General features: G+C 40.7%; 2 protein-coding genes across 2 annotated transcripts in view; both read left to right on the plus strand.

Annotated features, from left to right (window-relative positions):
• Positions 1–247: 247 nt before the first annotated feature.
• Positions 248–17,149, plus strand: SLC5A3 (solute carrier family 5 member 3). Its single transcript, XM_053386650.1, has 2 exons — positions 248–357; positions 8,088–17,149. The coding sequence occupies exon 2, from the start codon at positions 8,383–8,385 to the stop codon at positions 10,525–10,527; it is 2,145 nt and encodes a 714-aa protein (XP_053242625.1). The 5' UTR covers positions 248–357; positions 8,088–8,382; the 3' UTR covers positions 10,528–17,149.
• MRPS6 (mitochondrial ribosomal protein S6) overlaps positions 253–18,054 on the plus strand; it is a 28,909-nt gene continuing 11,107 nt past the window's right edge. Inside the window, 1 exon segment of the mRNA XM_053386651.1 lies at positions 253–357. Coding sequence (XP_053242626.1) covers positions 313–357 — 45 coding nt within the window. The 5' untranslated portion in view covers positions 253–312.

Raw genomic sequence — 18,054 nt, forward strand, 5'->3', positions numbered from 1 at the left:
AAGCGCCGCCCTGCCTTCTTCCCGGCGCAATTGGGAGCGCTCCGTGTCCGAAGGAGCCCCATTCATTCAGCCCGGGAAGAGCGGAGCGGCGAGGGAGCGGGCGCCTGACGCCATCGAAGGGGGGCGGTGCCGCCGCGGGAGCGCGCGCAGACCGGCCCCTTTTAAAAGCGCCCCGCGCGCCTCGCGCCTCCTAGTCGGCACAGCGCGGGACCAGCGGCGTGTCTGAGCGGCACTTCCACGGCACCACGCCGGCGCTCTGCTTTGCCCCTTCCGCCAGCCGCCCCACCTACTTCACCACCTCATCTGCAAAAGATGCCTCGCTATGAGCTGGCTTTGATCCTAAAAGCCATGCAGAGAGTGAGTATCTGTGTGTGTGTCCGTAGTAGGGGCGCTGCGCCCTCGCCCTTCCTCGCTGCCCTTCTCGCGTCCCTCAGTCGCAGCTGCTCTCTGAGCTTCCCGCGCCTGCCCGGCTTCCATTTCCCGGCCGGGCCTCCCCTTCCCCTTCCGCCAGCCCTGTGCGTCCGCCCTTCCTCTCGGCTCGGACAGAACGCGCTTCTTCCACTCCGTTCCCTTTTCACACGTGCTCGGGCGCTGTGGTGGTGCTGGCGGAACAAGGGCTCCCTTAAGGGAAACGTGGGGACGGCGCTTGCCCCCCACGCTTTGCTCTCCCCGACCCCCAGCGCACTTCCACTGGCCAACAAAAAATAAAAAAGGGGGCAGGGGAGAGAAATAGTGTCAATAGAATTGGTTGCGCTAGTTTTAAAAGGCAAAACCTTCGAGGGGGCGGGTGTTCAGGAGGCACGGGCTGCATTGGGTCCAGCGAGCCACATGCGAGGTTTTCCTTTTTCACGGAGACGTGGCGCGGCGGCCTCGTGTCGTTCCTTGGCAACGTTTTGTGGTCGCTGCCCAAACACCCCGGTTCATTTTCGCGCATTTGGAGGAGGGGTTACCAGGGTGCATTATTGCCGGGCGTCGTTTACGATTCCCTTCCCCTCTTAAATTTTCAGTATGTACGGAAGCATGAATTAATTCCGTACATCTGTACCGGGGACTGCCTATAGCGGAGAACTTCTTTTGAATATTTGCCGCCATCGTAGCTCGCTGAGCTTCCGGGATGCTGGCGGCGTTGTACAGTAGAGTAGACCGCCTGCTGGGTTTCTTTCTTTCTTGTCAAATAAGCGAGTGTAATTGGTGGTCTGCTAAAAAGCTGCTGGTCGGTGCTGCTGGCTGTAATAGCCCTAGCAGAGGGCCCATTACATAGAAGCCAACTCCTTGGGGCCAAGGTCCCTTCACTTGCCCCTTAAAATAATTTGAGGAGGCAGCCCCCACAAGTCGATAGACATTGTCATTCAAACTGTGCGGTGCACCGCATCATGTAATCAATTATGTAGGGCAGGGCTTACCCCCCCCATATTTTATTCAAGTTGGTACCCCTGGCTTGTAACAGCCTCGGAGCACCTGCTTTTCACGCTGAACGTCCCAGGTTTAATCCCCAGCAGCTCCAGTTGAGAAAATTGCCTGTTTGAAAGATTGCAGGGAGTGAGAGAAGACTGGACTAGTGATCTGACTCTGTATAAGACAGATCTCTAGGCAGATGAAAACTATCTCTAGGTGTGTGACATAATATTCCACAAAAAATGTAGACTAATGTACATATGTGACAAGTAAGTTCCTGCCCATTTCTCAGTTTAATCAATTTCACAAATACAGGGATTATTGTGCAGTATGTTTTAACAATTTCTTGCCAGTTCAAACCTATGCATGCATGCATTCTCAGAAGTGAGTCCTACTGATTTCAGTGAGATTTAGATTCTTGGATAAGTTTGTATAGAATTTCAACCTGAATACAGCAACCTGTAGCTTACATAGATTTTCACTTAGTAAAAGTTAGCTGTACAGATTAGATGATGAAGTCTGTGCGTTCTGTGCACACACTTCTTGAACGTAATTGCCAGGTTTGATTTGGATCTCGGGTTATTTGAAAAATTGTGTTCATTCCTAATTTTTGAATTTACTGGAGAGTGTGGGTGCCCAGTTATTTCCATTTGGTTTAGGTCTGACCTCAATATTTTAGCATAGAACATCACAGATTGCATATTGAAAGACAAACACCTAAGTTTGAGATACGGTCTTGAATACTGTGGCTTTTGTGAACCTCTGATGTTCCTCTTAAGTACAGAGAGATGCTCAGTTGCAGACTGAATCTTGTTTCTCATTCTCAGATGTTAGAGCAACTTTCTAAAATACCTTTCAGAGAGCGTGAGGACAGAAACTGTCTAAACAATCGGCAGTAACCAGCCTTCTTAGCCAACAGTGCATGGGGATCTTTGGATCAGTGTTAGGATAATCTTAACTAGAGATGTACAAGGAGACATGGCAGCAGCTTCAGAATAGCACGTTTGGGGTTCTGTGCATGGTCAGGGTTGATGGAAGCACCACATTGGCTACCCTGTAGTAATGAGTTGGTTCTGTTCCAATCAGCGGTACAATCTTAAGAGAGAAAGGATGAAAAAGAAGCAAGTATTTTAAGTGGGCCCTTTGATTCATGTTGGGTGTACAGTGTACCCTGAACTTTAAAAGGCTATGGAACCTACTCTTTTTGCAGTAAATCTGTGTTGTAAATCCCAAATGTTCACAGTATTTGCTAGCTACATAGAATATGGAAATGCAACATAGAGAGTAGGCTGCCTTGTGATCATAAGCTCAATTTCTCAGTTCTGAACCTATTTTGATGTTGGAAGTAAGCACCCTTTTCATTGGAAGTCACTTCTATATAAAAATTCTGTTTAGTAGGTTTGAGGTGTCTGTCTTAATTGCTGCTCTGTACATTCACCAGGAGAGGGTGATAAGATATGCTTATTGCTAAAGCTGTCTTCCTAGAAGAGGAGGCTTTTCATTTGACCTCATTCATAATAATCTGGCTCACTCTGCTCACCTTGTTAACTCATCAACTTTATGAGCAAATATTCTATATCTATAGTTAAATTAACTGATTTTCAAAATACAGTTAAGCAAACATATACTTAAATTATTTTGGGATTTTTGAACTATTTTCCTTTTTAATCACTATCAGTTTTCAAAATATGGTAATACAATATAGTACAATATAATACAATATAGCAGCTACTTTTTAACAAAAATTTCAAGTATATTTTGGTTTCTCATTTTAGTGGAAGAGCACATGTAGAGGTGTAGTGGACAGTGTGTTAGGCAGGCTTTGTTACAGAGGTGCAAGTTAATAAAGGAAACAAAAAAAGAAGAAAGGAAAAGACATTAAATACATGAAGGAAAGGAACAAGAGTGGGGGAAGAACACAAAACATTTTGCTTTACCTCTTAGCATTATGAGTACATGCTGTAATTCCTCAGTCTCCGTGTGAACTAATCTGGGAAAATAGACTTGTCTTTATTCACCTTGTTTGTTTTTTCCAAGACACAATTATAGTTTTCTATTTAAAAAAGGGGGGGAGTACTTTCTTAGTTGCATTTGGCAAAGCTAGTATAGACCTCTTTGTATTTTAGGGGTGCCCACTATTATGTATTGGTTGCTTTGAGTCCTTCCATTAATTGATTGCTTTAAAAATCGACAAATATTGTATTGCCTATAAAGGTGCTCTGCAGTTGGACTATGTCAGACGTGTGATTTGCCATGCTTGCTTACCTAGTGGTTGATTCGAGATGAGCAGATGAATGTCCAACTACATTCCACCTAGCCATGTAGTAGTAACCCTTTAAGGCAGGGGTGGTGAGTACTCAGCAGTGAGTAGGGATACCTCATTCTCTCCTTTTCTTCCTGCACTGTCAGCTCTGTTGGGAAGGTCAGACTCCAGAGGCGTGAATTGATAGGTTGTAGCAGGATCCCATTCCCTCACATTATTGTCACTTCATCTGTTTGGACTTTCCTTGTGTCTTCCCGCCCTACCTGCCTTCTCTCCCTCACCTGCATGAAATTAGGCTGACAGCCTCAAATGCCCATCTGTTCATTTGTGGTGACTGTAGAGTTTGGAGGCCCAAATGTGATTGGTAGCAGACCTGTGCCTTTAAATTTGAGTCTGTTTCACTCGTGTAGTGCTTGAGATGAGGACTACAAGTAGGGCAGGATGTGCAAGGGTAGATTTCAGCAATTCCCACCCACACATTTGTTTGGCAGTTTCAAAAAAAATTTCTGCTCTACGTATACACCTTTAAAGACATGGACCTGCTGCCATCCTGTTTGCTTGGGGTCTGTATTGTGCCTGAATTATATAAACTTGTTCTGAAAACTTGTTAAAACAATCTAGGGATGCTATTGTTTTTAGTCTCTGTTCTTAGTTCTAGTTTTTGCATTACTTTGTTCTTACAGTATTTAAATGTTTATAATGAGTTACTTGTAACCTGCCTTTCTCATTTTGCAGAAAGGTGAGCTAGAAATATTGGGCATAAAAGGATGAATACAAAGGTGTCCTAAAGGATCTGATATTGCTGATCCGTTACTGTTGGGTGCTTGCATTTCATTGTAGTTAGTTCTGTAATAATAGCAATGAAAAATGTTCTCATTTAGTACTGGCACTAATATTGAATAATTATAGTTCCTGTTACTGTTGAACATTTGATAACAACAATTCACTTGATGCCATTAGGGCTGTATAAACAATTTCTTAGTACAGGTAAATATTTATTTAAAGTAACTTCTGTCATGTGGATCACCTCGTATTTTGAGTAGAAGGATGTGATCATACGAGAAAATTAGTCATATGTATAGTAAGGCAAGAGTGGCAAAAAAGTAGATCATAGTGGATCACTGACCAGTTTCTGTGTAGATGATCTAGTGTCTGTTGGTTGCTGGGACTCTTGTGAAGAATGCAGATCTAAGTCTGAAACTTACTCTAATTGGAACTTGGTGCTGTCCAGGTTGGTGCTGCCCAGGTTTTGATGGGCTTAAGCTTTCATCAGCCCCAGCCAGCATGACAAATGGTCAAGTATTTGTAGGGAGTTGTAGCAAATGGTCCAACAACATCTAGAGAGTACCAGATTGGAGAAAGTTGATTTCAGGGCTCGTGTAAAGGCTGAACATCTGACAACAAACAAATGAAAGGGTTACAGGAAAGAAGAACAAAATGCACCATTTTAAATGCAGAGCTAGCAGTCAATTTGCATTGTTAAGAACCCAGTTAACAGATAAACTGATTATAGTATAGTGTACAACATGTACAATAAACTATTTGTAACACAAAACTTTGCCACTATATTTTATCCAAGGCTAATGAAGGAATGACATTTTTATTTAGCAGTGTTAAACAGCACTTTTGAGTAGAGTTTATTTTTTGTGTGCTAGAAGATTTTAGTTTGGCTGATTGGAAAGGGTTTGAAAGGGATCTCTGAGGATCTCTGCTGTGCCCAACTGCAGCTTCATTTGCAGAGACCTCTCTAAAACAAAAAAATGCTAAATTGTTGATAGTTGGCTGTTCAGAATGGGGTCTAGCTGCTCCTTATGGGCACCATTGGATCAGAATATTAATATTCTTCAGTGTCCCTTAATATTTTACCTTCCTATTGTAGACAGCTTTATTATATTGGTTTTGCAAATCTCCAAGCCTGGCATAGGCAAACTCCAGCCTCCAGATGTTTTGAGACTACAATTCCCACCATTCCTGACCACTGGTCCTGTTAGCTAGCGATGATGGGAATTGTAGTTCCAAAACATCTGGAGGGCTGGAGTTTGCCTATGCCTGCTCTAAGCCAAGTAGCAAGGCTTACGCTGACATGTATTGAATTTTGGTAAACTTAAGTTTTATAGGTTTATATTGGCAATCTGTTTCAATGTATGGTTATGTGAACCATGCACACCAGTCATCTAACATGGAGCATTTTAGTTTTGTACGTTTGAGTTCACATCTGCTTGTATCCTATTCTTGCTTCTTTCCTGTGTGTTTACTTACACCCACTCCCCCGCCTTTGATTTCCTCATTCCCTATGCTCTTGGAACTTGTTAATGACTTACCTTGTTTATGAATATTTTCCTTTTCCCTACAGTTTCCTGTTGCTAGAAAAATGGGAGGCCTTTTCAGCGTTTAAGGAAACAAAATGGGGCTTATAAAAAGGAAACAAAGATCAAAGCTCTATTGATTTTATAGATTGATGCACAAGACCCCCCCCCAAAAAAAAACCCCAACAACACTTTCTGCAAATGTACAGAGATAACTTATGGAACAGAGTTAGGTAGACACATGGGCACTTACAAAGACAGAAGAAGGGCAGGTATATTGTGCCGAGTTCTGTAGAAAGTAATTAAACCACAGACGGTGGAACTGCAGTGGCACAAAACATGATCTAGTCCAGCTTAGGTTTCCATGCTGGAACTAACTTTTGTCAGGCCTTCCCTGTTCTTGCCTTCCTCAGCCCCATTACTTTACAGTCTTTTTGAACATGTTACACAAGTCAAACCCAAAGTAAAAGACTGTGTAATTGTACAGTACATTGCAATATCTATGCAGTGTTGGGCTATGATGTGATTTTTGCCTCTAGTGTATTAAGGGCAGCACTGGAGAGTCAGGTGGTGGTGTAGACCTATTTCATGTCATAGAACATTAGTCTTCATACTCCATTTCAGTGTTAGAAACTTGGATATATAAACCAGGCACCAAATGGCGCCTTAAGCTGAGGTTACAGGTGCCAAAACAGAATGTCTAGCTGCCATTTTGGGGCAAGACGGCTCTAAAGTCTTTATTTTTCAAATGATGGACTGACTGTGATTGATTCTCAGTTAAACATCTGGGTAGTTCAGATGACAACCTTGAGCTAGGTTAGGAGCTTTGTAGAACTCAAAGAAGAAAGTTCCTTGATCCAGTGACAGTCCACATATATATTGGTCCATTCCGACCTCTCTTTCTTAATGGTGACACGGACTATTCATAATGTAAGAATAGTCTTCACAGCTGTGAGCAGGGCAGCGGGGTAAGTGAAGACAAGCGACAACAATTAGCTATAATGTTCGCTGCTCCTGCTCAGGTTGCAAAGAAAAAGCATTTTGATTCCAGAAATTCATTCCTGTTGTACAGATAAAATATAACTGATGGAATTCTGCAGGGTGGGGCATTAGTGTGTAAAAACAGTCCAGATCCAAGGATCCCCAGGCATGCACCTCCAGAATGTGAAGATGTCAGGCCATCTTCACTTGGTCGCAAGTGGCCAATAGCCAGGTGCAAAATGCGCCTGGTGCCTGGCTAATTTTGAACACTGCTCCAGTTACACTATAAACCCCTACTGCCTGTGCCATAGATTATTCATCCATGTCTTATGGACATTTACATGCTGGATTGTCTAGGCTCCCCCGTCCTATCTCCTCCTCAACACTTTCTAGGTTGTTACCTACTTCCTATTGTACATTCCCAACTGCTGTCATCATTATGGTTGGGAAAGTGTAGCACAGTGCTATATGATGTGTGTGAGAGGATACATGGTTTTTCATTCTAGACTTTAAGTCTGTAATAATACTGCATTCAGAGAGATGGTATGTGCATGTAGGTGCCCTAACACTACATTTCTCTGATCTGGGGAAGTGTAGTGGACTTGGCAATTGGAGAGGGAAATGTACGGTGAAGGAACATAGTGTGCAGTGTGCCACTCAGTTAAATTTTTGTTGCAATTGTGACAGTGGTGTATTATATATGTAACCTACTGCTACAGCACTATACAGTGACATTGGCTGTACACAGAATCAGTTTGAAAATCAATGATAAATTTAGATGAATTGTAAATGTGATGTGATCATGTATATCCTGAATAAAGTCTGATAGTGACTGTGTGGTGTTGATGTATCATTTTGAATATAAAAATTTCTCTGGCCAGAAAGATACATATCTTTATACTGCTGCAAATCTGCCATCTTGTTCCAAGAAAACAATACACATTCTGTTAGTTTATTAGTGAACTCTGTTTACAGTCTATGAAAGAAATTTCATGCCTGAGATGCAGAATTCTTCATAACATTTACAAGGGAAGAAAAGCTCTATTCAACTACTTGTTATGACAAAATTCAATTTCTTTCCTGATACTTGGTAAAAGCCTTTTCTAATTCAATCTCTGTCTTTTGTCTTTGCTACCTTGCAGGGTTGGTACTGTAGGCCTCACTAGACTTAGCTGCAACTAAGAATTTCTCCTACATCAACCAAGTTAATGGTGATGCTCTTGTGGATTGGTGAATAAAAGTGCGTGCTAAATATTTCAGAAGCGCAGAAAACAATTTTTTCTTCTCAAAGTTGTACCACAACCACTACCATCAAGATAGCAAACCAATGGACAAAGAATTTGATCCACAGTATTTGTAAAACTAAAGATTTGTTTTACTAAGGCTTGAGGTCTGTGACCTGGACATCAGCTTTCGGAAGCTCCTTTGTTTACAGAAATGAGGGCGGCTTTGGAACCAGCAGACATTGCCATTGTGGCACTGTATTTTGTGCTTGTGCTGTGCATAGGCTTTTTTGCCATGTGGAAATACAATCGGAGCACTATAAGTGGGTACTTCCTGGCAGGGCGATCTATGACATGGATGGCAATTGGTGCTTCCTTGTTTGTGAGCAACATTGGGAGTGAACACTTCATTGGGCTTGCAGGATCTGGAGCAGCAAGTGGATTTGCCGTGGGAGCATGGGAACTCAATGCCTTAATGCTTTTGCAACTCTTAGGATGGATCTTTGTTCCGGTTTACATACATTCTGGAATATACACCATGCCTGGATACTTATCCAAACGTTTTGGAGGGCATAGAATTCAAGTATACTTTGCCATGTTGTCTCTAATTCTGTATATCTTCACCAAACTTTCAGTGGATTTGTATTCAGGTGCATTGTTTATTCAAGAATCACTAGGCTGGAATATTTATTTGTCGGTAATACTGCTGATTGGAATGACTGCACTGCTGACTGTGACTGGGGGTCTTGTGGCAGTTATCTACACAGACACTATTCAAGCTTTGCTTATGATTATTGGTGCCCTCACCCTTATGATTATAAGTATGGTAGAAGTTGGTGGATTTGAAGAGATGAAAAGAAAGTACATGTTGGCAAAACCAAATGTTACATCGATCTTGTTGACCTACAACCTTTCCAACACAAATTCCTGTCATGTTGATCCAAAGCCTGATTCACTGAGAATGTTACGTGAACCAACAGATGAAGATGTTCCGTGGCCTGGATTCCTTTTTGGACAGACACCAGCTTCTGTTTGGTACTGGTGTGCAGACCAAGTCATCGTTCAGAGGGTTTTAGCAGCAAAAAACATTGCTCATGCCAAAGGATCCACCCTAATGGCAGGTTTCTTAAAGCTTCTGCCTATGTTCCTTATAGTTATTCCAGGTATGATTTCACGAATACTGTTTGCAGATGATATTGCATGTATCAATCCAGAACATTGTATGCAAGTTTGTGGAAGCAGAGCTGGATGTTCTAACATTGCCTATCCACGTTTGGTAATGAAACTTGTTCCTGTTGGCCTGCGAGGCCTCATGATGGCTGTAATGATTGCTGCACTGATGAGTGATTTGGATTCTATCTTTAATAGTGCCAGTACCATATTCACACTTGATATCTACAAGCTCCTCATACGGAAGAGTGCATCATCTAGAGAACTGATGATTGTTGGAAGAGTTTTTGTTGCTTTCATGGTGGCAATAAGCATTGCCTGGGTCCCAATTATAGTGGAAATGCAAGGAGGTCAGATGTATCTCTATATACAAGAGGTAGCAGACTATCTGACTCCACCAGTGGCTGCTATTTTTCTCTTGGGTGTATTTTGGAAGCGTTGCAATGAGCATGGGGCCTTCTTTGGTGGAATGGTTGGATTTGCATTGGGAGCTGTACGACTTATACTGGCATTTATCTATCGTGTTCCTGAGTGTGACCAGCCAGACACAAGACCATACTTTATCAAAAGTATCCATTACATGTATGTTGCTACCGCACTGTTTTGGATCACTGGAATTACTGCTATAGTAGTAAGCTTGCTTACACCACCACCCTCAAAAGAACAAATTCGGACGACAACGTTTTGGTCTGTGAGAATCAGGACCGTAAAGGAAAGCGCTTCAGCAGGCAGTTCGTTCAAAGCACAAGGGAAGGCCGGCTTAAAATACAGCGACACTTCAAATCATATCACTTCAAATGGGAAAAATGAAGAAAATATTAAAAGTGATCAGCCTGAAAATGTCAATCTCTTAATTACTTGCAGAGATGAGAGCAATCCAGTGATATCTTTAAGCAACTCTGAAGTTGAGACTCCAGTTGATAGTTACTCTAATGGACAGGCAGCTCTTATGGGTAAAGAGAAGACTGGTGAAGAGACTGAAAGTAGTAACAGACACTGGAAATTCATAGATTGGTTCTGTGGCTTTAAAAGCAAAAACATGAACAGTCCAGTCAGAGATAAGGGGGAAGAAGAGACTATGTGTCTACAAATGCTGGAAGAGACTCCAAAAGCTAAATTAATACTAAACTGTGGACTAGTTTGTGTGTGTTCAGTTGGAATATTCATGTTTGTTTATTTCTCCGTGTGAACAAATGATGAATTTTATTTGGTCAGATATACAGAAGTAGAGATAGAGGTCCTTGGAGAAATATTTATATATCTGTGTGTGTGTGTCTTAGTCTTATATCTCAGGATTCCTTTACGCTTTTATCGTCAGCCAAAATATTTTTCAACCTTTTTGAAAATCATTAGACGTTTTATATGTTAGCATTTCTGTTTTAATGCAAAATGTTTGTGGGATTAAGTGCAGTACTAAATGTAGGGTTTTTGTATACCAAAGTAAGAGATAAATGTGTGTTGAGAGGTAAAATATTAAAGCACTCTCAGAGGTCCAGCAAAAGTGAAAATAGTGTTAAAAGGGGCAAAACTGTACATTATGAAGAGCATTCCAGAGTATTTTTGAGTGTCAGAAGATGATATCTTTTAAGAATCGTAATCAAGTAACTTTCTGTGATTTCTCCCTATATTCTTAAAACATCAGATCTTCCCAACAACAACAAAAAGAAAAAAGACACCAGTATTCTAATTAAATGTTATGTGATCACTGAAATTTTGCATTGCTGAATCTATAATTCCCTTTTTTCCTTTCTAGATAAAACCACATATTTTAAAACACTTCAGTCTTGCTAGCTGTTAGAAACCTGAATATACAAATAAAAACAGAAGAGACAACTAAATTCTACTCAGAGTAGACCCATTGAAATCAATTGACTTTTAAAAAAGTTGAATATTGCCTATTAGCCTTCAAAGTTATGCAGAAAGAATGTTTCAGATGATGGACAAGGGAGTCTGACTTGCATATTCTCTTCACAAAACCAAATACTCAGTGTATATCTGAATTTTCTTGTGCTTGAATTTTGCACGCTAAGAATAAAAGAATTACAATTGCAAAAGGAAATATCCTAGCGCCGCTTCACAAAGCCAGCTTCTTTATTTGTTGTATAATGATCTGTCTGAAACAGTTCACAATTGGATATGGAAGCAACAAATAGCACAAGCCTTCGATGATGACAATGAGTCTGTACAAAATTAGGCAAAATAATATTCCAAACTTCTTTTTAAAACTGTATGTCGTTTTATTTTTGTTAGGCTGAGTAGGAACAGAGAGGGAGAATTAAACTACTTCGCTTTTCCCTTTTAAAAAAAGAAACATCTCCACCTACTGGTTCCAATATATGTGTAGGCTGCATGTTGAGACTACATGTCTCCTACAGATACTTTGAGAAGTGTAGTATAGTAAGTAAGGCTCTGGTAATGAAAGCAGAACTGATTTAAATGGGGTTATTCCAGCACATCCATGGATACTCAGCAACAGTAATATTTTTACTTCAGTACGCAGGCAAGCATATGAACTGTTCCTTGTCCTCCCTCTACCCCACCCCACCCCACCCCCAAAGCTTAGAGTATAATACTAGAGAAGAACTCCCAGTTTGGTGGCTGCTGCTGCTGCTGTAGCAAGAAGGACTGCCCCCCCCAAATCCTGGTGCCTTGAATGCTTCCATAGCAGTGTGGAGAAGGATAGGGGAGCATCCCTTCTGCAGCATTGCAGCCACAAGGTTGTGGGCCCATAGAGGTGGGAACCAGCAATTAAGAGCAAATTTGGAACTCTTACTGAGAACTCTTTCCCAAAGTCAATTTTATTGCTAGCCCCGATTCAAAAAGGGCCTAGTTTGTCCTAGGGTTCAAAGCTCCAGTTTAAAAAAAAGAGCATTCCGGTAATAGTTATGGAATGTAACACTGAGAGCTGAGATCCCATGCCGAATAAATATTTTTTATATATACAAACTTTGTGCTTCTGCCTTGCAAATGCAAGGTGTCCTGAAATAGCTGAAAACTATTCTTTATTCAGGGTTTCCCAAACTTGGATCTCCAGCTGTTTGGGGAAGTACAGTTCCTATCATCTCTGACCACTGGTCCTGTTAGCTAGGGATGATGGGAGTTGTAATCAGCTGGAGACCCAAGTTTGGGAAATCCTGTATTTAAAAACAAAATCAATTTGGTATCATTTTCAGTTCTTTTCAGTTTCTTCCATACTACTTATCAGTGGAACAACTGGCTTACTAAGGTGACAATTTTTACTAAATGGTTGTAGACTATGTATAGAACTAATGCATATATTCTGAACTATTGATTTTAAGCTTGTATAACTGATATAGTTTTTAAAGAACATGCTGTTTAAATGCACTACAGAGACTTTGGCTTGAACGGCCTCTGTTGATGATTATGAATTGAGACCTTGCTTGTGTACTGGGCCAAGAGTTTACTTAAACCAGTGGCCTTCCAGTGTCAAAGGAAGGGGGTGATACAAGCTTTAAGATGGGTAAGTACCATCATTGCTAAGTGCTAGAGGAGAGTTGCTATTTCTGGCACTTGTAGAGATGGTTGTGTTGACTGCATTGCCAGTTGTCATGTTGCAGGTGGACTAACTCAGGAATTAATTTGGCTCCCACTTTTCTTCCCTAAGATGCCTTGTGTAAACTAAGCCATTTTCCGGGCCTTACAGCCACATTAAAAGAGCAATGTCTAATACTTCCTCGGTCCCAATCCCAAGTCATTTAATACGTTTGCAGTATTATGAATGTAAATGGCAGAGTTTGTGGATCTATTTTAAATGGACTCTTAATGCAATACAGCCATATTCCAAGTGACAATGCAGCACTTAAACACCTAAATATTGAATCATTTCACAGTTTTAACAATAGTTAGAAAGGTTTGCCAAAGTCCACAGAACAAATTTACCTGCCAGTTATCCATTTGGGCCTTCTGTTCTCTTTCCTTACCAATGATGCATGGTTTGTGCGGATAAATAGCTTGCAATATTATGTCTTCATTTAGACAGCTGTATGGCAACTTCTAATGTTTTTTTCAGCGTACACTTAACCTCTCTTTACTTCGGGGCTGTCCTGGGATTGTGTTGTTCTAAAACAGAGACTGCCTGTCACTTTAAGTTGTGTGAGATAAATCCTGCTGGTTAACCACAGTGGTTGGGAACCACAGTTGTTGGGAACAGTCTTGGGATGAAACATGTTTTAAGAGAACTGTGCTGGATCAAACCAAGGGTCCATCTGTCCATCTAGCCCAGTACCCAACTTGCCACAGTGGCCTAGGGGTTTGCTGCCTTGCTGTATTCTAGACTCTTAAGACTGGCTCCAAACCAAGCTAAAACAAACCAGTACATCAAGCCATGGATAGCTTGATTTGTTAACTAACAGGTTAGAACTAACTATAGTTCCAAGTTCATACCTAATACGGAATTCTTGTTTATTTTTGTGTGGGCCAGAGGAAAATGGGAGCATGCAAGTCTTTCACTTGCTGCGGCTTGCTCATCCTCCTCTTCCTCTTCCTCTTCCTCCCTTATACTAGTAGAACCTGGGACTATCCAGTAAAGCTGAATGTTGGAAGACTAAGGATAAACAAAAGAAAATACTTTGCCACACAATGCATAGTTAAACTGGTATTTGCTTCCACAAGATACATTGATGGACACCAAGTTGGATGACTTTAAAAGAAGATTAGACAAATGCATGTAGAATAAAGCTGTGTTTGGCCTCCACTGTCAGTGGCAGTATGCCTCTGCTTACCAGTTGCTGGAAAGAACAAATGGGGGAGAGGTGGAGCACTCAGGTCGTGCTTGCAAGTTCCCCAGAGACATCTGGTTGGCCACTGTTAGAACAGGATGCAGGACTAAATGGACTTTTGATCTGATGCAGCATGGCTGCTGTTAAGTTAACCTGTTTTACCCAACCTGGTACCTTCCAGATGTTGGGGGTTTACAGTTTACATAGTCTCTAAGCATTAGCCATGCTGCCTTGGGCTTTTTGAAGTTGTAGTCATCAACTGGAGGGCACCAGGTTGAGGAGGGTTGAACTATAGCTAGATTGTTTGAATCCAGCTATTCATTGATGGGCATGCTCTCAGACTAGAACCTGGCAACCCCATTTCCTGCTGTTTGTCTCCTAGCAGACCTATATCCTAAGTGTAACTTAGATTATGAGACTTCCTAATTGAGTCCTCCTTTGTTGTAAGAACCATGAACTGAGTTTCCCATATTCCTTTTCCTACCTAACATTCCATTTAGAATATTTTGTATCTATGGTTTTCCTTTTAAACTGAGAAAGTAAACGTGTAATAGTGCCTTTTGGTAGCAGAATATAACCTTGTTAGGTTAGTGCATCTCATCTGTGATGAAAATACTTATACCTTGCTGATTCTTCACATTTCTACCAATGCCATTAGGGAACATTATATTTTTCTAAATCTTTCTCTTATTTGTCTTTCTAGTCATGACTAGAAATTTATTTAAACAGCAGGTCGTAGCCTAAATTACTCATTAATGGCTGTTCTGCGTAATGATCTGTTTTGCTTTAAAACGTATAGGGAACCTGTGACCCGCTAGATCCTAGTGGCCATTGATCAGGGAGGATGGGAGTTGCACTGGATGGCCACAGCTTCCCCCTTGCTGCTTTAAAAGAACACCCAGTATGTAGAACAAGTAATCTCTAAAGAATAAAAACCTTTGCTATTTATCTCTGGATTTCTGCATGTTATATAGCCCTCTGATGCTTAACTGTATTTAGCAATGTATACAAGAGAAATTAGTTTCATCACAATGTCTTTAGAGCGTACGTAAAGTAGCTCATAAGCAGACCCTTTTAGCAGTTCATAGAATCATAGAGTTGGAAGGGACTCCAAGGGTCATCTAATTCAACCCCCTGCAATGCAGGAATCTCAGCTAAAGCACCCATGACTGATGCACATCCACCCGTTGCTTAAAAACCTCCAATGAAGGAGAGTCCACCATCTTCCAAGGGAGTCCATTCCACTGTTGAACAGCTTTTGCCGTTAGATAGTAGTCGGAATATCTTTTCTTGTAACTTAAAAGCCATTGGTTTGAGTCCTTCCCTCCAGAGCAGGAGAAAACAAATTGCGCTAAGTGGGAATCTGTTTTAATAGCATTTGAGATTAACACAATGAGCATTCTTAAACTGCTGTAATATCGCCTGCTCTTTCTAATAAATAAATCCTGTCTATTTAGCAGAATTCTAGCTTTGATCCTCTGAACTCCAGTGGATTTTGTTTGTTTCATTCTATGTTGAATATGCCTTTTATCAGTCTGGAGGTTTGTGGTGTAGACAGAGGGGAACTTTATTTGTTGTATTATACAGTTGGGTGTGTGTTTTCTTCCCATTGATCAATACTACTTCCATAGGACCTAAATCTTTTGACCACTACCAGTGGCTATAGCCCTGCAATCTGAAACTAGGCAAGCATTCCAGTGGTGGGCCTAGTTGTTTGTGTGAACATCATTCTGGGTGTCTGGCAATTTATTGCCTTATGTGTGAACATGACACTTAAACCAAGCCCTACTTTAGATACCCACATATTTTCATGAATTTAAAATGATGGTTTTTAAACGTTCATTTGCTTATTTAAGCCAACAGAAGCATCAGTCAGAAAACTGTACGTGGGCCTTATTTTTGCATTGTTTTCAGGAAAAGCGTAGCTTCTGTTTAGGCAAGTGTTCTTAATTTCCTTTTGTCACCATCTAGAAGTGACAAAAGACTAATGATTGTGTGCTATCCATTCCCTCTTCCTCTCTCCTTTCCATCAGTCATCTGAAAAGTACAATATCTTCCTGGGAAAGGAACGGGTTGGATTGTAGGCTAACAATTACTTATGAAATGTAGACAGAAAAATGTGCTTAGATTAATTTTACAGCTTTATTTTTAAATCATTGTCATAAGGCAAATTGCAGTGTACCGGGTTTGTTTCAGTCTCGCCCACCCCTATAAAGTATATATATATATTGAATTCACAAATCTAGTCTTTTAAGGAAAAGATTAAATTGTGTGACGTATTTTAAACGTAGATAGCCACTGTTCGTTTGGTATGCTGTCTGTCTGTGCCTTTAAAAGTATATGTTTTGAAATAAAACTAACATTCTACATGTAATGTTTCAAATCAAAGATGTGTCCGATGTTTAAGGGTTCTTTTGATAGAAATTGTGTATAACTCAGTGGTTTTAAATCTGTTTTAATTAGCTGTAGGGTCATAGTTCTAGAATGAAAGTATATATAATTCAGATGTTTAATTTCACTGTGAGGTCTGTAAATTCTTGTTGGCAAAAAGCTTTTCTTTCCTACAAAACAGTCTGGGGTATGGAGGGTGCTGGTTTAAAACAAAAGGCTTTATTTTTGTTCTGATTGTATCTAATACAGTATAAGATGTTATGTAGTGGCATTTGGTGACACTACTTTTCCATAGCATTTATCAGCTTCGCTGGGCAAAACCAGACACTGAGCAATGATGGAAATGACATACAAGAGTACTAAGTGTCTAAGAATACATGCTTTTAAATGAGGTGGATATAAAAATAGTTGCTGTGCAAAAAAATTAGTAGTCTTCTTCAAGAAGAAAGCAAATTCTTTTCTAATAATGCTAGGTAAATCCTTTTTGTTCATTCTTGGTTTTAAGAACTGTCAGTGTAATGCTACTTATATCGTGTATCTTTTTAATATAACTATTACATTTTTTTAAAGAGACGTGAAGTGTTTTTATTGCTGTTTTACTTTCTGTAGCATTTAAATAAATTACAATTGCTTTGGTTTTTTTTAAAAGAAACATTAAAAGATTTTGCAGACCAAAAACAAATGTTGTGCAGCATGTCAAATCTTGAACGCCACCCAAACTTTGGGAGGGGGGCAGGAATTAACCAAATGGGCATATAGATGTAATAAATCTATTTGATTTCAGAGCTCTTTGGCCACTTTTTTTAAAATTAAAAAACATACGTATGATCTGGAAAGAATGAAATTTTGAATAAGACTATCTAAAGTGTTAAGAAAACAGATTTTGTAATTGTCCATTGCTACCACCCACAATTACAAATTTGTCATAGAAAATTGGTTTAATCCAGTGTATAAAGGTAAAGGTACCCCTGCCCGTACGGGCCAGTCTTGACAGACTCTAGGGTTGTGCGCCCATCTCACTCAAGAGGCCGGGGGCCAGCGCTGTCCGGAGACACTTCCGGGTCACGTGGCCAGCGTGACATCACTGCTCTGGTGAGCCAGAGCCGCACACGGAAACGCCATTTACCTTCCCGCTGGTAAGCGGTCCCTATTTATCTACTTGCACCCGGGGGTGCTTTCGAACTGCTAGGTTGGCAGGCGCTGTGACCGAACAACGGGAGCGCACCCCGCCGCGGGGATTCGAACCGCCGACCTTTTGATCGGCAAGCCCTAGGCGCTGAGGCTTTTACCCACAGCGCCACCTGCGTCCCCAATCCAGTGTATAGAACATTGCTAATATGACAGTAAGTAAATTCTGATGAAAAATTCAGTTCTTATTGCTAGCCCTGTGTTTGTTTGTTGTATATTGTGTACTTATTTTGCCTTCTGCATTAGTCTTCAAAATAAACTCTTATTAGAGTATTTGTATAATTAAAACTGTATTTCTTGCAGTTTACATTCCTTTTGAATGTGGAATTTTTGTCCTCTCAGAGTTATTATATGGAAATGTTTCAACTTCTGTTCAAAGGTTAAATAAAAGTACAAAA

This window comes from Podarcis raffonei, chromosome 4, assembly GCF_027172205.1.
Source record: "Podarcis raffonei isolate rPodRaf1 chromosome 4, rPodRaf1.pri, whole genome shotgun sequence".
Classification (NCBI taxonomy): domain Eukaryota; kingdom Metazoa; phylum Chordata; class Lepidosauria; order Squamata; family Lacertidae; genus Podarcis; species Podarcis raffonei.